At 45.5% G+C, this 23,733-nt stretch overlaps 1 protein-coding gene across 1 annotated transcript; it reads right to left on the reverse strand.

The window, feature by feature from the left end:
• Positions 1-162: 162 nt before the first annotated feature.
• Positions 163-22,461, reverse strand: LOC148041063 (putative F-box protein PP2-B12). Its single transcript, XM_087676329.1, has 3 exons — positions 21,724-22,461; positions 21,029-21,147; positions 163-1,889 (listed from the first exon to the last, which is right to left on the reverse strand). The coding sequence occupies exons 1-3, from the start codon at positions 22,087-22,089 to the stop codon at positions 1,184-1,186; spliced, it is 1,191 nt and encodes a 396-aa protein (XP_087532455.1). The 5' UTR covers positions 22,090-22,461; the 3' UTR covers positions 163-1,183.
• Positions 22,462-23,733: the final 1,272 nt, after the last annotated feature.

The following is a 23,733-nucleotide window of genomic DNA, read 5'->3' on the forward strand; positions in this document are numbered from 1 at the left end:
AAGCACTATCACAAGAACATTGCCATGTGCAAGCCCAGGCCATACACAGATTGCTATGTGCAACATTGCCAACGTGATAGCCAATCAACATGAAAGCAATTTGAAAAGTTTGCTTTCTCTTATCACAATTGAGAAGTTTTATCACATTGATCAGGAACAATGTTCTTTTCTATGAGAACCGTTCTCCACTCCACACACACGGATACACACCATAAACATTGCCAACCATGTGCTCCTTTCTCACCTGGACATCTAACACAAACCCACTTCCAATCTCTGCGCCGCGCAAGGGTGTTACCCTTATACAGTGAAAAATAGAAATTGCCAATTATATTACTTGAATAAATGAAATGACATGCTCAATTGAGGCTGGTAGTTGTGTTCTGAGTTGCAATAAATCATTGCCACCCAAAGAGACAACACTATGATTTACATACTTTGAATATCATAGATTTACATCTACACACACCTTCCATTTCTACACCTTGCAAAGCACCATATACTCACATATACTTATCTGTTCAGATTTGATGTGTTAACACTATTCACTAAAATCATATACAGACCATTCATGAACTGTACAAAGCAACATAATCCTTATGCAATCATGACATGAGGAGGATGCTCTCTCCCTCAAATTTATGATATCCAATGTTGCAACCATGGAGTGGACTTCATGATCATGTAATAAGTACAAGATCTATTCATAACTTCACAGAAAAAATGCATCTAACAAAACCAAAATACTCAGACTGAAATACTTGAGACACCATGCAGCAGAATATTCATGTCTTTGTGGAAGGACAATAGCGTATAGGTATTAGGCCACCATGTAATCAAATCCACCAAACTGTCAAATTTTTCACATTCTTATCATTTATTTTGTGTATAGCACACATACAAACATCTAGATAGATATATATGTACATACAGATGTATGTATACATATTCATTCACAGAGCACATTGCCCTCCATACCAATTTGCATGACTCAACTTCATGTACTATATCTCGGAGTAACCCAGCCAGGACTTCTGAAAAAAACGTGTGCTCACAAATATACAATTAGCATTTGGCGAAATAGATGTGCTCTCGATCTTCATTTTGGTTTTAGGAAAGGAAAACGTTAAGTATTGCTGAATGGGTGTTACTTTCCTGTAAGTTTGTAAGATATTTAGACCATTTATACCTCTATATAGGAGTTATATTTCTTATAACTTTTGGCCAATTCAGAACCTTTGTCTAATTCCTCCTCCCCATCCTTAGTCCCCCTCAGCTGGATAAGGTGCTGAGACATCTCCAATTCACTGACATCAATATATTGACGTGCAACAAATCCCTTGCGGGCCGTATTGACCACATGGGTAGGCCTTATGACAGCACCGTCCAAGAAAATCCCAGACTTCCACCCAAGCACTTCAATTTCCCGCATGGAGAACTTGATCTCAACAGGTCTTTCAGCATCCTCATCATTGACATGGAACTCGCCCACATCACACTCCACCCATGGAGAGGATTCACCAATGACATTGTCAGCAATGGCTAGAATGTTATTGGCAACATTGTGACTGCTGTGGGTGTCATTATTACTACTCCCATTATTGCCATTGTGATTGCTGTTGGTATTGGTGCTGAATAAGAAGACGGGAGGGCCACTAGGAGGAAAAGAGCGTCGATGGCGAGAATCAAAGGAGCATTGGCTCTCGGTTTGCTTGCCACTGGACAAGTTCTGTAAGCTCAGCTTGACGGGCGATCCGGCCCATGCACCACTTGCACCCCCTACCTTGAGCCTAAAGGAGACCACATAGCTTCCAGGACTAAGCGACTGGCACCATGTACCCTCCACAAGAAACCAGCAAACACTGTCCAAATATGCCACAGTCGGAAACCTGAAACCACAAACACCATCTACAAATCAAAATCACATTCATATTTTTGGGGGTAATTTTCCCTCAACAAGTGGATCCGACATCCATCTCTCTCTCTCTCTCTATGGAAGGAGATTGAAGCTATGCTTCAGTGATCAGTGAGGGATTTCCTGAGACGATGTGTACCCTCATGACCCTCCTAGGTCGAGTTTATCACTAACCAGCTGGTTTATTTTGTTCTCAGCATTGGATTTAAAGACCAAGTTTACAGTATTTAATCCCTCCACCTAGTTGATTGGATGATCGGTCTCTTAGTTTGTATGTGGTGGATAGAGAGTGAGGCAGATCCAAAGATATGTCCTCAGCATTGGATTAAATACCAAGTTTATGGTATTTAATCCCTCCACCCAGTTGAATGGATGATCAGTCTCTTTGTTTGTGTATATGGTGGAGAGAGAATGAGGCAGATCCAAAGATATGTCTATCTAGAGGTTAGTTTTAAATGACATGTTGACTTGAGGCTACGTTGCATTTGCCTTAAGAGCCAATGGTTCTAGCAAGCATGTTATCTGTCACGTGTTCTGTGTTCATCTCCTACTTGTGAGACAAACCAGGACACAAAGAGCTCTGCGAGTGTCATAGTATGTCAGCCTTTCTTGTGTGTCAATTTTCTTCACCACAGGCCCATTACGTGGAGATTAGGGTTTCTAGGCCGTGACCATCATTACTCATCTTCCTCAATCAGATTCTTATCTTGTCATCAGTCTAGTACCCTCACTGGCATTCACACAGGGGTGGACTCTTCACAGCTTCATGTTGCATTCAGATCAAAGTGTTTTTGTTTCATAGACTTCTGTTTCATCTTTCTTTTCTCCTCTCCATGTTCCCTTGCTTCCATTGCACACTCTCACATGGTATCATTGTCAAGTGCAGCCTGGAAAACCCTTTTGCTTGCTGCATTTCAGACCTTACTGCTGCCTTTTACTCGCCCTCCACACTCTCTACATCAGGCAATCTCAAAACACATCCCTTGCAGCTGTTATCTATCATAAACTGCAGCTGACATCAGCAATTTGCAGGTCATCATCGGCATACAGCAGGTCACCATCACTAAATGCCGTTTCTAGCAGATCCTATCAGCAAATGCAGTTTATAGTAGATTGTAGAGGGTCGTCTTCATTAATAAAGAGGCAACCTACATCAAAATGCAGGCCTACTTTCCTGGATTTGCATGTTGTTTGAATGATGCACAAGGCAAATTGGTATGTTTGGCAAGAATGAATGGGCACTGAATGCAGCCAACACCATGAGGACCGCCTTAAGTGGCACCAGGACCGTGAAGACAAATGTTCCAACCACTGGGACCATGGGGATCCTCGCCAAGAGTCCTGAGATCGAGAGGGCCATCACAAAGACAATCATGATTGTTTAGATTGTGAGGATTGGCACAAAGACCAAACAAATCATGATGTGGCTCAAGATGCAAGGACCATGACTGGCCTCCTTGCTATCCTTCATCCCTTCATATTTCCTTTCCCCCTTCACCTTCTGCATCCTCAATTCCGAGGATGGCCATCATGGCACCCCCTGTATAGGTGCGTGTCCTCCACAATCTCCCAAGGAAAGACAAGTTGTATGACTCCAATTGGCCAATTTGGTCATGCAAGATCAAGTGTATCCTTGACACAATCAATCTCTAGGACTACGTCACCATCCCTACTGCTTGTCCCATTGTGGACTTGCAGATTGGTTCTAGTATCTACAATGGATTAGGTAGCCTTGTAGGACTAAATTAACTCCCAAGCTAGTCCCTTTCCTCTTCATGAGCTGCCATGACTCAATTCACGTCCATGTACAACACATTTCTTAGTGTCTCTAAGGTTTGGACCAAATTGTCTTCTATTTATCAAGTCCTAACCTTTGCCCACAAGATAGCCCTCAAAATGAACTCGTAATCAAGTTGCCTCAGATGAGATGGTTGTGACTCTTATCACATCTATTGTCCCCGATGTATAATGTTTGTTGAGCTGAAATAACTTTACATGCTAAATTAGCCTCTTAAACAACCCCAAAAATGCTTAATAAATGAAAACCCTAAAATAATGTGTGGTTTGAGAGAGTTTTAAAATAGTGCATGGTATGAGGTCCCGAAACTTTCTATAAATAGCTAGGCTGCCCTCTATTCAGCCCAATCTCATTTTTGCAGGTTTAGGCCCTCTAGCTTCATTGCCCACACCCCGTTCGTAGAGGACATCTCAGCCGATGCTGCCCGTTGCTGTCCACATCCATCAGGCACCTGTTTCCAACCTCCCATGTAGGTTTTCAGCCCTATTTGCTGCCACCACCAATCAATCATCCAAATAGGCTGTTGTGTTTGCTGTCTACGCTCCCAAGCAAGCTGCGATTGACCAGTCCAGCTGCTTCCCTGCAGTCCACCTCATCATTCCTGCTGCATTTGACTAGTTTCTGCTGCCGCCTGACTGTCCACACCATCAAAATTAGTGTTTGCTGTTTTCTCTCTCCTCTGCCTATCCAACATTGATCCAGCACCACACTATGCTGCGTTTGTTGCTATCCAACATCTTGAGGCTGCTATCCAACATCTTGAGGCTGCCTTGCTGCGTTTCAGGATCCGTCATGAGTACGACACAATCTCCCGCTTAGCACCTCTGCCTCAATCCTTGAGACACGAGAGTTTGGGGTATAATTGTCATTCTTGCATGGTTTTGTTTACTGCATGAGCATTTGTGTATTCAGCATTCAGTCATTGATTCAAATTTGCACTATGTTCATTGTCTCTGAGTTACCCTAAACCTAATTGTGTTCTTTTGATTTTATGCTTTGTCCTACACTTTCATTTATGTTTTTGCATTAGGGTATTTCTTCACATGATATCAGTGCAATGTTCTCTTCCACGAAACCTCAGCCTTTGATCTAAAAGCCCTTTGCAAGAAGCAAAAACAAAAGGAGGGCAAGATGACTTCAAACACAACTTCACCACATCATCATGATGCTCCCAAGCCTAGCACATCCAAACACGCGACAGAGTGGGCTCCATACCTTGCTCCTCCATTTGATATGGCCGAAGGTCTTCGGACTACCATGGAGTCCACAAACCATACGAGATCTCACAAGCTGAATATAATCTCATCCTCATGTATCGAGCTCAACAGCAAATTGAAGGTAAATTTGAGTTTTCCCCTTGAGATTTTGTATTGAGCTCAACAGCAAATTGCACTAGTCTAATGATTTTCTAGGAAGGACGGAAGCTCCAGAATGGATTGGCCATCCTGACGTGGAAATTGGCATGGAGTACAAACCATTTTCCCCACAGCCACCATCATCTACATCCTAACCTCTTTCATTTTTTTTACACACTTCTCCACCTTCATTCACTCCTATGTCAGGTACGCATATTACTACTTCTCAATCTTCTAATTTTAGTTTTCCACAAAATATTGGTGATGCTCATGATAAAGGAATTGTTCAAACTAAGTACTGGTTCGTTAGCTACGAGGTAGATAGGTTTTTCCAGTTGCACTCAAGAAAAGGTAAACAAAAATTGCAAGAATCTATGGTGAGTACTTCATTTTTTCTTTCAACTTTTATATCTCATGGTCAATTTAATCTTGGTCATTCATCTTTTTCATCATTTGCATTTAATGAACAAAAGAAACCTAACACATTTCCCACATCTACACAAATGGCAAATCCATTTAATCTCCCACCCATCGCACACACTAGTTCCGTTGCACCCTCCTTTCAGCGTCCATTAAGTGCACCTATGATGCATTCACATCACACTGAGGGAACCTTCGCCCTTAGGCACAACCTTTTGGACCTGGTCTTTTTCTTAATCGGGTGGTGTGTCCGGAGGTTCATCCTCCCATTCCCACACTTCCGGGTTTTTCATGGCTTGGGAATGCTGCCACAAGTGTAGATCAATTGGTACCACAATTTTCCTCCATGGCATTACCTAGTCCCCCAGCCGACCGTTGGACAGAGCTTACATGTCCTTGTGCCTCTCCACCACCAGCACTTTATGAAAACATTCATGTTCCAATGCCTCCCTATCAATTGGCCCCCATTGGACATTATCAGCCTATTTCTACCTACCCACCTCCCCCTTCTACTTATCCCCCTCCACCACCTCCTTCTTATTCCACTTATCTAACACCTCATGGTTCTTCCTCCTTATCAACCAAACATGTCTTTAATGATAAGACTCATTTTAACGAATCGAACTTCACTACTTGGTCAAACTTGATGAGACATTTCCTTGACTCCCAAAACCTAAGGATCTTGTACACGGGTTGAAACCCCAACCCGATCTCATACTTGTTCATATGAGATTGTCCACTCATGGAAGGCTAAAAATTCCTCCACTATTGTCAAGTTGATGCAAGGTTTATTACTTGAATTTCATTCACAACTTAAGTATTTTGACTTAGCATCGGAGTGTTGGGTACACTTAACTAATTGCTATGTAGCTCGGGAAAGGACCCATCGCATCAATTTGAATCATGAGCTCCAAAACGTTAAAATCACTAACTGAGATACTTAAAAGTCAAGTTGTTCAAGTATCGAAACCTTCTCGTCGAAATCTCCACTACAAGGGCTCCTGAGTCCTTGGACGATTAGGTCACATTGTTTCTCAACCCCCTACCAATATAATACTTCGATTTCGTGCAACAGGCGATCTCACAGCCCACTATACTCACTTTCTATGAGTTTTGAGTATCAGATACTACATTATACTCAGTTGTTCGATCAGTTTCATAGTTCTACCTCTATAGAGGGGACTCTCGTTGCTTCTCACAAGGGGCAATAAGAGAGGGATAAACAAAATCAAACTCCAATCAAAATTGGGAGAATTTTAATTTTAAAAAAACACACTCAAAATCAAAATCAAAATCAATCTACTGAGACCCAAGGAAACTCCCAATCGTCTCTAAAGCCCGGGTGGCAGAATGTACCAAAGAAAAATAAGTATTATCAACATTGTTAGAAGGCTAGCCACTTTGACAACAAGTGTTGATCAAAGGCAAGAGGTATAGCACCAAAAGCTAAGAATTAGATCCTCGCTCCTCAATCAATGGGCAACCCCTAGCAAGGAAGATAGGGTGTGTCAGAGTGCAGCGGTGCGGAAGCGTAGGACTGAGAGAGAGAGAACGCAGAGAAGTGTACCTCGACGATGCAACCTGCTGTTCACCTCGAAGTCCCTTGCAGTCTGCACTGTCTGCTATCTGAAATTTGCGAACAAAGACGGAATCTGCGCATGTCACCGGTCTGTAATTTGCGAGCAGAGAAGTGTACCAGACTGCTGAAAGTGCCAGGTATAAATAGCTGAAAAACCGGGCAAAAGAGGGCGCCAAAAATGCCCAGTCGGCTGCCTGCTGCAGGTCAGACTGCCACGTGGCAGTCCGATTGTGCAGTCCGACTGCCAGTCCTACTGCACCAGCCTTCTGCCCCTGATCAGGCTATGATCTGATCTCTAACACCCCCTCTCAGAGCCGGGGCAGGGCAGAAGCCTGAGGGATTTGGAATGTCTCCGAAGTAAAGCCTGAGGAAGTGCCTTCGTAAACAAATCCGCAAGATTGTCCTCCGTCTTGCAGTACTCCACAGTGATGGTCTCATCCACAAGCTTTTCTCGGATGAAATGGTACTGGATCTCTATGTGCTTCGTCCGGGCATGAAAAACAAGGTTCCTTGCCAAGGCAATGCAACTCTCATTGTCACATCGCAGCAAAATAGGACGAGTCTGGGGGCACCCAAGCTCCTCCAATAATCTCCAAAGCCACACGGCCTCGCATGTGGTGGAAGACGCGGCCCGATACTCCGCCTCAGTAGACAAAAGGGCTATCGTGGGCTGCTTCTTGCTACTCCATGAAATAACGCCTGCACCCAAGGTAAAACAGTAACCTGTAGTAGACCGCCTATGGTCCACGTCACCGGCCCAATCCGAGTCGCTCCAACCTGCAAATACAAGATTTAACCCATCTGTCCCTGCGGGGTAATGAATCCCTAAATCAGACGTCCCCCTCAGATACCGAAGTATCCTCTGAGCAGCCTGCCAATGCACCGTCTTAGGTTCACTCATAAACCCTACCAAGAGCCCAACAGCAAAACATAGATCAACCCTCGTGTTGAGAAGCCAAATCAAGGACCCAATCAACTGACGATAGCGGGACGCATCCGCCAAAGGAGAAGCTGAATGGGAAGTGGCCTTCCAGTTCGGATCCATAGGAGTAGATAGGGCCCGACAATCCTCCATCTCAAAAGACACCAAGAGCTCCTGTACATATCTCTGTTGAGAGATAAAGATCCCCCTCTGAGACTGATAAATCTCATGGCCCAAAAAGAAATGGAGTAGACCCAAGTCCGTCATCTCGAACATCCGATGTAAAGCTGACTTCGTCTCTTGGACCTGATGTGCATCATCACCTGTGACAATCAAATCATCAACATATAATACAAACAGCACACAACCATCCTCGGAAGTGTGAACATACAGCTGCGGATCGGCCTTGGACCGCCGATACTCCAACTGAGATTGGAGGAACGAATCAATCTTCTCGTTCCATGCACGCGGAGCCTGCTTGAGGCCATACAAGGCCTTCTTCAACCTGTAGACTTTCCCATCTGAAGATCCAAAGCCAGGAGGCTGCTCAACATAGATCTCCTCCTTCAAATCACCATTGAGGAAGGCCGACTTCACATCCAACTGATAAACAGGACAGCCAAAGCAAGAACAGCTCTAATGGTCGCCATACGAGCTATGGGGGCAAAAGTGTCATGACAGTCAATACCTGGGCGCTGTGCAAAACCTTTAGCAACAAGGCAAGCCTTGTGCTTATCCAAAGAACCGTCGCTAAGGTATTTGGTCTTGAAGACCCACTTGACTCCAATCACCTTCTTCTTCGGGGGGCGAGGCACGAGTGACCAAGTGCCATTCCTCTCAATAGCCTCCAACTCGGCTTTCATAGCTTTCTTCCATGGGGCGGACTGTAAAGCCTCCTTCACGGAGGTGGGCTCTCGATCCTGCATAACACGGGTCATCAAACAATAGTTGGAGCAAACAAGCTCCGTAGAATGTGCCTGGTGCCTTCGTGACCGCCACGGACCATCCTGCAATCCCCACTCCTCAGGAACCCCCTCGATCCCTGAATCACGGAGTGTGTCACGGGCCCAGCGAGGAGAAGGCCGAACCTCCCCTCGTCGTTTTCCATTAGCAGAAGACTCTGGAATATCCACCGGTGGTAACTCCTCAGAGGTGTCCAGTGGAACAGTAGACTCTGTGTTAGAAACAGAATCATAATCAAAAGGCACGGGCTCCAGTGGAACTGTAGAAGGAGCCCAACTCTCCCCTGGATCTCCAAGAACGGGATGCTCCTCACCCGTTGAAGTAGCCGGAACCTCCACAAACCGCACATCACGGCTAGTGTACACATCCCGCTTGACGGGATCATACAGTCGGTAGCCTTGGGACTGGGAGCTGTAGCCAACAAATACCTGTCTTCGGGAAGCTGCTTCAAATTTATCACGGTGTGCCTTGGGAATGTGAACATAGGCATCACACCCAAAGACCCGAAAGTAAGAAACATCTGGCTTCGTCCCAAAATAAGCCTCAAATGGGGTCATCCCTTCCACGGCCGAAGTAGGGGATCGATTAAGGATGTGGACTGCAGTAGCCACAGCCTCGGCCCACAGAACCTGAGGGGTCTGTCGGTGCTCCATCATGGTGCGCGCCATCTCGATCACACTGCAGTTTTTCCGTTCAAGAATACCATTTTCTTGAGGAGTGTTGGTATTGGCAAACTCCTGGTGAATTCCTCTATCTGCACAAAACCGAGCAAACTCATTAGAAACAAATTCACCTCCCTTGTCGGATCGCAAGATCTTCAACTTCCGGCCCGATCGGTTCTCCTCAAAGGGAAGCCAATCCTTGAAGTGCGAGAAAGCTTCTGACTTTAGTGCCAAAAAGTAGGCCCATGTCATCCTGCTGTAGTCATCCACGATCAGCATGAAGTACGAGCTCCCACGCAGGGACTTATTCCTCATAGGGCCACATAGATCCGTAGATACTAGCTTCATCGGTAAAGTAGACCGCCGCGAAGCTATGTGGGAAATGGCATCCCTATGGTGTTTCCCCCGTATACAGGAGACACATGGCTGTTGGCTCACCACTATATCCAGCAACCCTCGAACAAGCTGTCCACGTGACGCCCTCCGAAGATAGTCATAGTTCAGGTGACCAAACCGAGCATGCCATAACTCTGACTGTGACTGAGAGGTAAGAAGAAGAGTAGAGAGGGCGGTGGAAGACTTCAGTTTATAAATGCCGTTCTCCTCATATCCGGATGAGAGAACCTTCCTCGATCCACAATCAAGGACTCGCACCGTAGTACTGTCAAACTCCACCAGAAGACCAAGGGAGCAAATCTTATGAACTGAAAGGAGATGGTACCCTAATCCTGGTACATGCAAAACCTCTGAGGTATGGATACCTCCTCGTCCATTTGGAATAAGCTGCATCTTACCCCGACCTGCAATAGATACTGAAGAGCTGTCTCCGATGAGAATCTGCCCACGCGAGGGTCGCAACTGGGCAACACCATCTGATGAAGGAGTCATGTGCCGTGAGGCACCACTATCAACAATCCACTCTTGAGCCTGGGGAGTCGTCATCGTAGCATCATAAGCATTCGGTGAAGCGTCCTCAATGACAGCTAGATGAAGAAATGCAGCTGATGAGGGTGCAGCCACCGCTCCAGAATCCTTGGTGTCCTTCTTCTTGATGTCCTTCGTGTCTTTGTCAGGGCAATCCTTCTTCCAATGGCCAGTCTTTTCACAAATATGGCATGTGGAGTCTTTGTCCTTGTCCTTGTCCTTGTCCTTCTTGGACTTGTTATCCCCCTTCTTCTTCTTTTGGTCCTTCCCCTTCTTCTGAGAGGCTTGACCTATCAACGCCTCCAACTTGGAAGCATTCTGTCCCTTTAACTATTCCTCTTGGTCCAAGACCATAGGAACCAACTCTTCCCACCGAAGAGTAGACTCTCGCCCCGAAGCAATAAGGGCAGAGTAAAATGTACCGAATCGTGGCGGCAACTGGGACAAGAGTGTGATCGCCATGTCTTCGGAGGAAATCGGCTTCCCCGCATTCTGAACCTGCATCTGTAGCTGCCTTAGCTTGTTAATGTGCTCCCGTAGCGAAGAAGACTTATTTACGGACAAGGTCCGCATCTGTATCTCCAAAGAAACCGGCTTCATGAGGGTCATCCGATTGTACATCTGATCAAGCTCCAGCCATATCTCCCGAGCCACCGTCAAGTGCTCGATGTGAGCGATCACAGCTGTAGTGCATGATAGAAAGAGAAAGAATCGAATCCTGGCATTCAGTTTGTCCCAATGAGACTGGGCCTTGGCCAACTCCGCACGAGCATCGGAAGAGAGTTTGGACTCATCTCTTACCGAGGGCCGGTTAATCTCCTCCTGTACCAGCTCCGCCAAATCATAGGACTCAAGAATAGCCAACATCATGACGCGCCAAATGCGGTAGTTGTCGCCGTCGAGCTTCTGATCTGCAGGAAGAGCCGGTAACACAGGCACCTTCCGGTCCATAATCGCCTGGAACTCCAAGTCAATCTATGTAGACATCTTCACCTGCAATGCCTTCACAAACGCAAAAGCAGCCCCCTCTGACGGGGAAAACTCAGCCTGCTAAGGCTCTTCCGCGTCCTGAACCTTCTTCACCCGCCGGAGGCGATGAAAAAGCAAAACCTGCACTTGTAGGCTGAAAACTCAAACTTCCTCCGCGACAAACAGCAGTAAACAGCAGCAAATCCACCACCTGTACTCCTTTCCTGTGCGCCCACACTCGTTTCAGCCTTGTTCCAAGGCGCAGCCCTCCTGTCTACCCTTAAATGCAAAAAACGCAAATTTGTGTCGCGATGGAAACTCCTCTTCAGGTTGATTCTGCGCTCAGTCAGCCCTCAAACACTGCTCTGGTACCATGTCTGAGTGCAGCGGTGCGGAAGCGTAGGACTGAGAGAGAGAGAACGCAGAGAAAGAAGAGAGAGAAAGAGACAGTGGACGATGAAGATCTGCTGTATAAAGAATGCTGAATACAAAGATATGCAGATATATACACGGGCGCAGTGCGCTGGACTGCGTGTCTCCACCTCGACATGCAACCTGATGTTCACCTCGAAGTCCGCTGCAGTTTGCACTGTCTGCTGTCTGAAATCTGCGAACAAAAATGGAATCTGTGCGTGTCACCGGTCTGTAATCTGCGAGCAGAGAAGTGTACCAGACTGCTGAAAGTGCCAGGTATAAATAGCTGAAAAACCGGGCAAAAGAGGGCGCCAGAAATGCCCAGCCGACTGCCTGCTGCAGGTCGGACTGCCACGTGGCAGTCCGACTGTGCAGTCCGACTGCACCAGCCTTCTGCCCCTGATCAGGCTATGATCTGATCTCTAACAGGGTGGTGGCAACTCTCAACAGGGACAATGGCGAGGCTAGACCCACACTGCCACCAATCAAGCATCATAGCCGACAACATTCTCAACGCCAAAGGGCTTGCTTGACTAGTCTATAGAGACCCATATTGTCTCCATAGAGACATTTGAGGATGCAAGTCTCATCCACATTTGCAAGTTGCCTCTTAACGAGGTGACTACAAAGGTCCACTCGTCACAGCCAAGCACTTCAACTACTCCTTGGATTGTGGACAATGAAGCTATCCATCATATGACCCCCATCAATGATATTTTCATTTCCTGAGCCCTTGCAGCTGAGCACATCCGAGTTAGGAACAACTCCTTGGCCACAATTCAAGCTCACAATCAGATTACTTTTGCCACTAGCCTAGGCCTAGATCGCACTACGCTAGATTATGTATACTATGTCCCCTAACTTGGAGTGAATGTATTATCCGTTCAGTAGCTTTGCTGGTTGGATCGAGCACTCGTATTCACAACGACCACAATTAAGCTCCTTGACTCTCGCACTCGTTTAGTAATTGCTCCCAGTGAGACACAACTTAGTGGCCTGTACCACATGACACAATTTCTTTTGGAGTAGACAGCCAAGGGTCTCAATTCCACTGCTTCCAAGCTTTAGCCACTCTACTAGAGTCTATAAGCGCTGAGCATCTTTGGCATTTTCACTTAGGACGTCTCAGATATGACTCTCTTTATGAGTTGTCACATCAACAAATAGTTGATGGCCTTCCTCGCTTGAAGCTATAGTGGGATATCTATAAAGCTTGTCAACTCACAAAGCAACATTATACCCCTTAAGAGTGACCACTTGGACTCCCTTGGTAAGATAACCATCACTTCTATGGCCTTGGTAGGCCATTGGGCAGCCACCGTGCACCCAAAAAACACATAAAAACAAAAACACTTAAAATTTTGGGTTGGCATTTCTTTCTAGCTCAATTTTTGAGCTTGAGATGGGGTGTTGAGCTAAAATAAGCATTACATGCTAAATTAGCCTCTTAAACAGTTAAAAATTTCCAAATTAATAAACACCCTAAAATGATGCATGGTTCGAGAGATTTTTAAAACGGTGCATGGTTCAGTTCCAAAACTTTCTATAAATAGGTAGGCTGCCCTCAGTTCAGTCCAATCGTTTTTCAGCAAGTTTCAAGCTCTCTAGCTTCACTGCCCAGACCCCCTCCACAGACAGCTCAGCCAAAGCTGTCCATTGCTGTCCACATCCATCACGTGCTTGTTTCCAGCCTCCCGTGCAAGTTTTCAACCCTGTTTGCTGCTGTTAGTTGTCAGCCCTTCTCTGTGAGGCTGCAGCCAGCCTCGCAGCCTAATCATAGGCTATGTTTGCTGTCTACACTCCCAAACAGGCTGCGTTTGACCAATCCAGAAGCCGCCTTGCAGTCCACCTTAACATTGCTGCTGCGTTTAACCAATTTCTGCTGTCGTGTTGTCCACGTCATCAAAATCTATGTTTGTTGTTTTCGCTCTCCTCTACCTATCCGACATTGATCAGTCAACACCACACACTGCTGCATTTGCTGTTGTCCAACATGTGGAGGCTGCCTTGCTGCGTTTCAAGATCCGTCAAGAATACGACACCCTCTCTCACTTAGCACCTTTGCCTCAGTCCTCAAGACGCGAGAGTTCAAGGTATAGTTTTCATTCCTGCACGGTTTGTTTGCTGCATGAGCATTATATATTCAGCATTCAATCATTGATTTAGATTTCCACTTGGGTTCATTGTCTCTGAGTTATCCTAACCCTAACTATGTTCTTTTGAGTTTATGCTTTGTCATTATGCTTTCATTTATGTTTCTGTGTTAGGGTATTTCTTCACCAAGTCTTCTATACTAATCTCATCATCTCATCTTCAGGACACCATCACCTGGAAGTAGTCCCTGAGCTAGTTGAATAGGATGGGTGACATTAGGAGACAAGATCACATGTGGTGGGATCCCCTAGCCGTGCTTTTGCAATTGGAAAATCATCAAGGAAAGGACAAAAGAAGAGGAAGAAAGGGGAAAAGTTAAATCAGAGTCTTCTCTCGACTCCGATTCTTGAGAGGACAAGCAAGAAGGCTTTTTTAAGTGACATCAATGTGGGAAGACCTCACATGCTAAGGAGAAGTGCTGAAAGAAGTACCCTTCATCCGGGTGGGAGGAATGAAGCAAAGGAGCCTACCTCTTCATCCGTACCTACTCTATTGTTACGATCAAATCAATATTCCTTCACATCCATCAAGTGGAGGACTCTCCCTTGGCTTTCTCATATTTCAAGAGGAGAGGCCTTTGATTGTATTTAGCAATGCTACAAGTGACATGACTTACAAATGTGACTAGCTCTAGAATCTCCATTCCTAGGAGGGTATAGTCCCTATAGCTTACACATCATCTGTGTCTATCAATGGTGTGGACACCATTGCTAATTTTACTAAACCATCCCTCTTCGAGTTTTCTAGTGGAGATCCTCCGTGTTCTAAATTTGGGCTTCCATCTTCTCTCAGTCTATTGTCTTAATTGTCTTGGTACTTGGGTTACATAGCACAAGGTCTTTGTAGAGGATGTTACTTCAAGAGCCATTCATTGGACAAATTGTCAAGAGCATATCAACTCCATTCCTCTTCTCTTGTGCAAAGTTCTCCTAGGCATCTCCCATTGCATCCCCCATCACACTACCTTCTCTTTCACAAGTTCCTAGGTCGAGCAACTTGCCCACTCCTTTTCCCTTTGCTCACAATGATCTTGGTCCATTTCTTAGATTTGAGTTCATCTTTAAACTAGGTTGTACATTAGCCTGGGCGATGACCCATATTTTGAGCACACTTTGTTTTGTTTTGAGCAGGCATGTGTTTTTCACCATTTGAGGCAACCGTGACCATTCTTTGGTCGAGTGTACCCCACTTGAGGCACGATGTATTGTGCCCCATTTTGGGCCAGTAGCACATGGGTCAAGACCCATTTGATTAGGTAAACCCATCAGACTTGGCATTTCCTTGTTTTGGGTCAGATCTTCATTGGCATGCCCTCTGCTCCCACAATAGTTTCATTCGTACTCACACTCCTCTTCATACCACTTCTTTTACCTTTCCTTTTACATGCCATGATATCACTTGATACCCCCTCTGTTGAGCTACAAAAACTTGCCTTCAAAATTATCATATTTTCTGCCAGTTTTCTGGCCCATTAACATGTAGCCACAAAAGCTTTAGATCTCATCTCTAATCCAAGAAAACATGTAGCAGATAGTTGCTACCATCAACTGGGCATGATACTGACAATAAGCTCCGAATCCTAAGAAATCCCTGTATGGGCCTAATGACATGAATTCAGCCATGTTTTACTGTTATAAACGGAAGTAAAAAGACTCTTTTATGCTGCCCTAAAATCACCCTAAAGAGGGTTCTTCGTATTCTTCAAGCTTCTACCCATTGTAGACAAACATATGCAATAAGTTTTGAACCCAAAGATCAAAGATATATACTGAAATTTCAGGGCAATAATAAGCAGTCTGAACACCCTATTTTGCCCTGTTTTCTAGGGTTCACGTGAGCCACAAACTTACTCCTTCGCTGCCCCAAAACATACCTTAAAGGTCCAGGAGTATTCAGCCCTGTTTCTCTTCACCAAAGCCTCCAACTTGCATGAGTTTTCAGCCCCCTTCTTCTCCACGTTTTGTCCAGGCCTGATGTGCCCTGTTTTTCCCAAAAAAAATGCTACGCCCCATTCAGCTCTCCTTCCTCTTACTTTTCTCCACTTTATCCTTTTATATCTAAGTCTCCTAAGTCCCACTTCTTTCCTACATGAAGTCACATGCAAACAACTCTTAATCTCAATGACCTACTTGACTTCCCCTTCTCCTCTTGAGTCTAACCTGATTACCTGTGACTGAACTGTGATTAAACCATTGAATCAGAACTTGGCAGTATATCAAGATCTCCTACAACATGTCTTGTCATGTCCTGCATATAGACTCATGAATGCAAGAAGTTACAGGATCTCGTCTTTCTTCATAGTAAAGACATAAAATCATATGACACCGAATCTACAAGTTCTGTTTTTGCAATTGGTTCATCTTCGGGAGGGGGCAATAAGAAGGATAAGAAGGCCAAGAAAACGAATAAAGTCGGATGAGAAGTCTAAGGGGAAAACCAAGTGCCCACATTGTTGGAAATGCACATACCCTAAAGACAAATGTTGGTAGAAATACCTCCATCGATGGTGCCAAAGATTCAAAGGCTATACCAACCGCAATGTAACAAAATTAGACTTTGTTCATCTCGTTGAGGTAGAGAATGCTAGTCTTGATTCATCCTCATCAAAGAAGCATTTGCTCATGGATAGTTGTGCATCATGCCACATGACATATCATCACGATTGGATCCAAGGCCTCCATTCCAAAGAAGGCAATGTCACCATTGGTGACAACTCATTAGTGCCGGTTTAAGGAGCGAGGACTGTTTCCCTAATTCGAAATAGACATGACTCTTGTGCCGAAGTTCTTTATGTTCCTAATTTAGGTTTTGACTTTCCCGCATGGTTTGACACAGCTAGGGACTCTTCACCCACGAGGTTGTTACCGTTGAGATGTGACCATTGGAGATGTGTTACGGATAGGTACTCATGAGGTTGGGCTCTACAAGCTCACAACCCTTGCAGCTCGGTCTTCTTGGCTCTTGAGCTACTTTGGCATGCCTACTATGGACACTTGAACTTTGATTCCTTCAATAGGCATCGTGGAAGGGACTTGTTGGGTCTTTCGGGTTTTCCTTCCATTCCTACTTTGTGCCCTGACTGTTTGAGGGGCAAACAGCACCGCCAACCTTTTCCAAATGTGGCTACTAGATGGGCTTATTAAGGACCATCAGAGTCGTTGCATACCGCCTTGTGCAAACGTATGAAAATAGCATCCTTAGGAAAGGCCAAATACCTAATGTTTGTGGTTGATGATTTTTCTAGGTATCCGTAGCCCTATTTCCTAGAATATGAATCCAAGGCATTTTCTAGCTTCTACGAGGTTCAAGGGGTTCATGTTAGAGATGGTCATCCGGTCATCCCTTGGACAAGCATGTGCCCATGCGGCAGTTTGACCAGCCTATACAGTCATCGCATTTATTGCAAGATGCCACATCAGTAGTCAAACACATCAGCAGGTTGCCACGTCAATAGTCATGTTGGATACCACGTCAACAATCAGATAGGCCAGTCGGACAGTTTTCTGCACAGTCATGCAGCCGACCTGTACCAGTTTTTTGGCCTATTTGTTGCAGATTTCCAGCACACTTTCAGTCATATTCTGATCGCAGATTTCAGGCTTAATTCGGGGCAGAGATCGTGCTAACTATTGTGTTGTAGACTTCGAGATGTACAGCAAGGTGACATCATCAAGGTGGAGATACGCAGACATACGAACTGCGCCCGTGTACATATCTGTATTCTTTATTCAGCATTCTTCATATTGCAGATCTGCATTCTCTCTCTCTCTCTCTCTCTCTCTCTCTCTCTCTCTCTCTCTCTCTGTCTCTCTCTCTCTCCCTCCATGTTCACTCTATCTCAGTCTCGGTCATATGCTTCCACACCACTGCACTCTGACACAGGATGAGAGCAACACAAAGACTCACTGATCATGAGCTTGATCGTAGGTAGTCCTGAAGAGGAGTTTTCAGCGTGACACAAGGCTATGTTTTCAGCATTTGAGGGCGAGCGGGAGGGTCGTGCATCGAAACAAGGCTAAGGCGAAAGTGGGTGTGCAGAAAAGGAGCAAAGTCGTCATCCTCGGTGTCCTCCGCAAGGTCAGCGGTTAGCGCCAGAAAGGATTTTCGTTCGTAGGAGGGCGTAAGGCCAACAGGTGGTTGAGGTTTGGTAGAACAAGCGTTTTTGACAACGAAGATGGGCAGTTGGAAGTTTCCTTGAGCTTGCGGTTGGGTTGCTTGGAACATGGGTGGATTAGGGTCAGCCTCAACAGATGGACTGCTATATTCAGCTTTGCTTTGGGGAGTTGGATTGACTTGGTCGGGTGATGCCTCCTGTGAGAGTGGCTGTTGCTTGGGCCGATAGGTTTGTGCGACTCTCTTGGGCCGAAGCATAGACGAGTTAGATGGTTGGGGCTCTGGAGAGTGCTGCAGCCTATGGGTTGGCTATGTTGAGGGACGTGGGCTTATCAAGCTTGAGGGTGGCGTACAACTAGTGCCTTTGGCCGTGGCGCCTAGGTTTGGTGCTTTTTACTCTGCCTTGATTGCTTCAAGGTGGGGGTCGACTCTTCGTTTGGTGGGAGGAGTTGGTTCCTATGGTCTTGGACCAAGAGAAACAATTTAAAGGGAAGAATGCCTCCAAGTTGGAGGCATTGGCAAGTTAATCCTCTCAAAAGAAGGGAAAGGACAATAAGAAAAAGAAGGACGACAAACCAAAGAAGGACAAAGAGAAAGACTCTACTTGTCACATCTATGGCAAGACAAGTCACCGAAAGAGGGATTGCACCGACAAGGATAAGGACACCAAGAAGAAGAAGGCTTCAAAGGATTTCGGAGCAATGGCCGTACCGACATCAACTACTTTCCTCCCTTTGAAGGTGGTTCAAGTATCAACCTCGAAGGCTTCTGATGTTGCATTGACAGCCCCATAGCCCCGCCAATGGATTGTTGGTAGTGGTGCCTCCCGGCACATGACCCCTTCTTCTGCAGGTGTTGTCCATTTGCAACCTTCGCATGGGCAAATTCTCATTAGGAGATAGCTCTTTTATTTCCATATAGGATAGGGGTGATATGCAACTGATTCTAAATGGATGTGGTGGTACGCACACTTCTGAGGTGCTTTATGTGCCAGGTTTGGGTTACCATTTGCTTTCCATGCACAAGATTTGTGCTCTTAGCCTATTGGTTGAGTTTGATACAAACTCTTTCAGGATTCTTGAGTGTGGCTTGAGAAATGTGCTTTCTACAAGTTATGAGGAGAATGGAGTCTACAAGTTGAGGTCTCATTCTACCTTGACTTCTCTTCTTCTTACTTCACAAACACAATCCGAGCTTTGGCATGCTCGGTTTGGCCACCTGCCACCTGGATTATGACTACCTTCAGAAGGCTTCTAGGGGACAGCTTGTCGGTTTGCCAGACATAGTGGTGAGCCAACCACCTTGTGTATAATGCATTCCTAGAAAACTTCTCTTCTTCTTACTTCACAAACACAATCCAAGCTTTGGCATGGTCGGTTTGGCCATTTGAATTATGACTACCTTCAAAATGCTTCTAGGGAACAGCTTGTCCCAGACATAGTGATGGGCTAGCAACCTTGTGTATCCTACATTCGTGGAAAATAGCATTGTGATGCCATTCCCAATAAGGCGTCAAGGTAGTCTTCAGCTCGGAGCTTATTTCTATAGATCTTTATGGACCTATGCGGATGGAGTCCCTTAAGGGGAGTTTGCATTTCATGCTTATTGTTGACGATTCCCTCTCTACATGGATGGCATACACCATAAGTGAAATCTTTACGCACAATGTGGCCATATAGACATCCCATGGATAGTCAGTGTATATGTAGATCCATGTAAAGCAAGCCTCCTCAACTCTCCTCATGGCCCGCACAACTATCAATGGGCAAAATGCAAGCAAGAAAGACAAAGAAAGAGGGGGAGGGGGAGAGAGACAAAGAGAGAACAAACATCGAGAATGATGGAGTAGACTGATCTAAAATAAAGGGCAGCATACAAGGAAAGCCCCGCACATGTGGACAGTAGCCATATTAGTGAGGGCACGACTATAGTCATAAGTGACACAAAACGGGATGGGACAAGGGCTGGGAAAGGGCAACGAGGAGGAATTTATGTTACTTGTGACATAGTCACATGAATGGGATGTGGGATGGAAAGAAGCTACCGTCCCTGCAATCTTCAGGTCAAAGAATGACTGGAGAGAGGAGATGACTTTGACACCACTGATCGAGATGATCATGTACAACAAAGGGGAGAGCTGAATAGCCATAAGCCCTCTAAACTGCCTAACTTGGCAAGAATACAGCCAACCATGAGTAAAGGTGCAACCTGCTCTTCCCCTTGGCCAACATGCCCATCAATCTAGAAATTGTCCACCCAAACTGTAAGTAGCCGCAGGTTGCACGAAATAGTGTCACCTGCTATAAGAGAGCCACATGGCTGTAGAACAAGGATTGGGAAAGTCTGGACGGACAAAAGGAAAACTCAAAAGTCGGATGAAGGCTAGCAACCATCCACATTATCCATTATATAAGTCTATCCATCGGTCCCAAGATAGTCCGAGGATCACAAAGAGCAGAGGATGACAAAGAGACGGGCCATCTGCAACAATCAGTCCAGGAGGACCCGGATTACACCATCGCCATGGCTATATGGGGTAATCCTCCATAAACATTCCAAGGATGTAAGAATCCAGCGAGAACTTGTCAGAGATGAGGAGCCTAGCCAATTAGTACAATTCAGCATACACAAGCACACAGGGATCCAGCAAGAACTTGTAAAGGATGCTAAGCCTAGTCCAGTAATACAATTCAGTATACAGAAGCACGCAGCTAGCCAATTAGTACGATTCAGCCTCTTGCAAATCATACAACTACCTCATAGGGCATTTTTGCCTCTTGCAAATCATACAACTCCCTCCCTCCCTGTATCAACTCACAATAATCTCTCTCGATACTCACCATGATCCCTCGCATGGTATCCATTTCCAATATTGAGGTGAACCTCCCCACACAATACCCAACGCCTTGGAACCCAGCATATAACATTCAGCCCCCGTTGCAGGATCCAGCCAATATCTCTATAACACACAGACAATCAATCACTGTTTTATGAACTCAAAGTAATGCTTTATCAATCAGCTACTTATCAAATTCAAGCAGAATACATGCATATATCTACAACAAAAACAAGTAATCATTGTGTTCATGTATTAGCTTAATCCTTTGACAGACTTTGTCATGATTTGATTCTACATGTATATCTCGATAACACAATGAATCATTATAAATATGAGTCTATTAGTGTCTCGATAGATTTTGCCAGCGATTGGATTCAAGCAGGACTATAAGACAGAAAATCAATCATTGGTTTTAATGTATTGAGATTACTATGTTATTGATTTTCTGATGGATTAGAATCAAAATCAACTATCTGATTTTTATGTATAGAGATGAATATGTTATCTATTAAGTCATTAACAATCAAAATGCTCATTTTTGTGCATGGGGACTAAAAGTTTATTGATCTGGTATTCATTGAATTCAAGCAGGATACAATCGAAGCATTGTTCTCCTGTAGCGAGATTATTGCTTGATTAGCGAGATTATTACTCGATTGGCTTTGCTGTGGATTTTATTCAAGCTAGAAGGCTTGCCTGGGTATTTCCGGAGAGAGGGATGGATCTGCACAAGCGGAAGAAGAGCTGCCTGCTGGAGAGGGAGAGGAGGCGCTGCACGAGGGAAGATGGAGCGTCATGATGATGATGATCAATGTCATGTTGATCATCTGAGTCGATCATGAGCTGGTGATAGTGGAGAAGGGTGAGGGCGTGGCTGGGGAGCATCCTGGACCACACCACGTCCGAGGCGGAGGCCTCTCGGAAGGTCCGGTTCACGCAAGCCGAGCGGCAGGCACTGGCTGGGTCCGTGAGGGACAGCACGCGGGCCGCCAGCCATTCGTACTCTCCCAGAAGGATTGTGCTGCTGCTGCTGCTGCTGAGTTCCCGTGCGGCTACCTCCATTGCAGATGGATTAAGAGGGGGTGTGTGTCAATGCGAACGACCAAATGGGGAGAGAGAGAGAAAGAGAGAGGCAGATGAATTGAAAGAGTGATCGATGCGACTGAATATGAGAGAGAGAAGGTGTGTGTGTGTGTGTGTGTGTGTGTGTGTGAGTACTGAGTGAGAAGTGAGTGTGAGTCTGTGTGTGAGTGTGAGGAAGAGTGTCTGTGTATACGTGAGTGAAGTTGAGTGAGTCAGTGGAGTGTCTGTGAGGAGAGCGTATGCGTGTATGTGTGGGAGGGAGAGAGAGAGAGAGAGAGAGAGAGAGAGAGGACGGTGGGGGTGGTTTGAGGACGGTGGGGATGTGCGAGTGAGGGCCGTGACTCTCTAATCAAATCATCGCATATGACCCGCAATCGATCGCGCGTTTGTGAGATATGTATACGCGCTTGTGCGTATGTATGTAAGCCTTTTGCCGCGTGTGTGTATGTTAAGCCTTTCGCCTTGCCCTTCACACATTTTAGCAAAACCAAGTTACAAAGATAACCTCTTTTTTCTAATGCAAGTGATTATATTTATATTTATATTACTTTATTATTTGAGCTATGTAGGTTTGGGAGGTGTCGAAGCATCAAAAAGCTCTCGAATTTGGCTCCCAAACCAAATCAAAAAATGTGCTCATTAATTGCTCATGATTGGGAGCAGAGAGAGATGTAGGTGGTTTCTCTCTCTCTCTTTCTCTCTCTCTCTCTCTCTCTCTCTCTCTCTCTTCAGCACTCCCACTCAGAGGCAGCAACATGCAGAGGTAGGTGAGTCATCATTCTCTCTCCATGTCATCTCTCTCCTAAACATCATCTCTCGCACCCTCTCTCACACCCCCCCCTCTCTCTCTCTCTCTGCATGCACCAAAGATGGTGAAGGGTCTCAGATCTCCAACGTGTAGAGGGTGAGTACTCATTGATCTTCTCTCTCTCTCTCCAACAGCCTCCCTTCAACTCCTTGACCTGCATTATCTGTGTGGGGGTTATGGCTCTACATTTCCGCCTTTACACGTGTTTTCAGCTCTACATGGGGTGTAGCATATGGGGAAGCATGTGGGGAACACAGCATGTGGGGAGCGCAACGTGTGGGGGAACCTGCAACCTAGGCTTATTTGTGTAGGGGTTTCTCCTTCCCTGTAGGAGGGACATAGAGAGAGAGAGAGAGAGAGAGAGAGAGAGAGAGAAAGAGAGAGAGAGATTAATTATTTGTTAATCTCATGATTTTTCAACCTCATGCATAGTTAAGAGAGAGGAAGAGAAAGAGAGAGACAGGTGAGGAGAGAGAGAGAGGAAGAAGAAAAAGAAAGAGAGGGAGAGAGAGAGGTGAGAAGAGGGAGAGAGAGGTGAGAGAGAGAGAGAGAGAGAAAGAGAGTTTCATCTTATGATTTTTCAACCTCGTGCATAGTCAAGAGAGAGGGAAGAAAGGGAGGGAGGGAGGTGAGAAGAGAGAGAGAAAGAGAGATGTGAGAGGGAGAAGAAGAGAGAGAAAGGGAGAGGTGAGAATAGAGAAAGAGAAGAAGAAGAGGAAGAAGAGAGAGAGAGGCATGAAGAGAGAGGGAGAGAGAGGGGGAGAGTAGGTTAGTTGTTGAGAGAGAGAGGAGGTGGTAGCTTAGTTGGTTAGTTT

The sequence above is a fragment of the Lygodium microphyllum genome, chromosome 1 (genome assembly GCF_053477565.2).
Source record: "Lygodium microphyllum isolate KBCC chromosome 1, Lygodium_microphyllum_v1.1.10, whole genome shotgun sequence".
Classification (NCBI taxonomy): Eukaryota; Viridiplantae; Streptophyta; class Polypodiopsida; order Schizaeales; family Lygodiaceae; genus Lygodium; species Lygodium microphyllum.

What these genes read in the sequence shown, in the direction of transcription:
- LOC148041063 (XM_087676329.1), bottom strand. Translation starts at nt 22,089, where the DNA reads ATGGAGGTAGCCGCACGGGAACTCAGCAGCAGCAGCAGCAGCACAATC. An exon ending in CTCTCTCCGGAAATACCCAG is followed by an intron (nt 21,148 to 21,723) that starts GCAAGCCTTCTA and finishes TGTGTGTTATAG; the next exon opens with AGATATTGGCTGGATCCTGC. An exon ending in ATACCATGCGAGGGATCATG is followed by an intron (nt 1,890 to 21,028) that starts GTGAGTATCGAG and finishes TTGTGGTTTCAG; the next exon opens with GTTTCCGACTGTGGCATATT.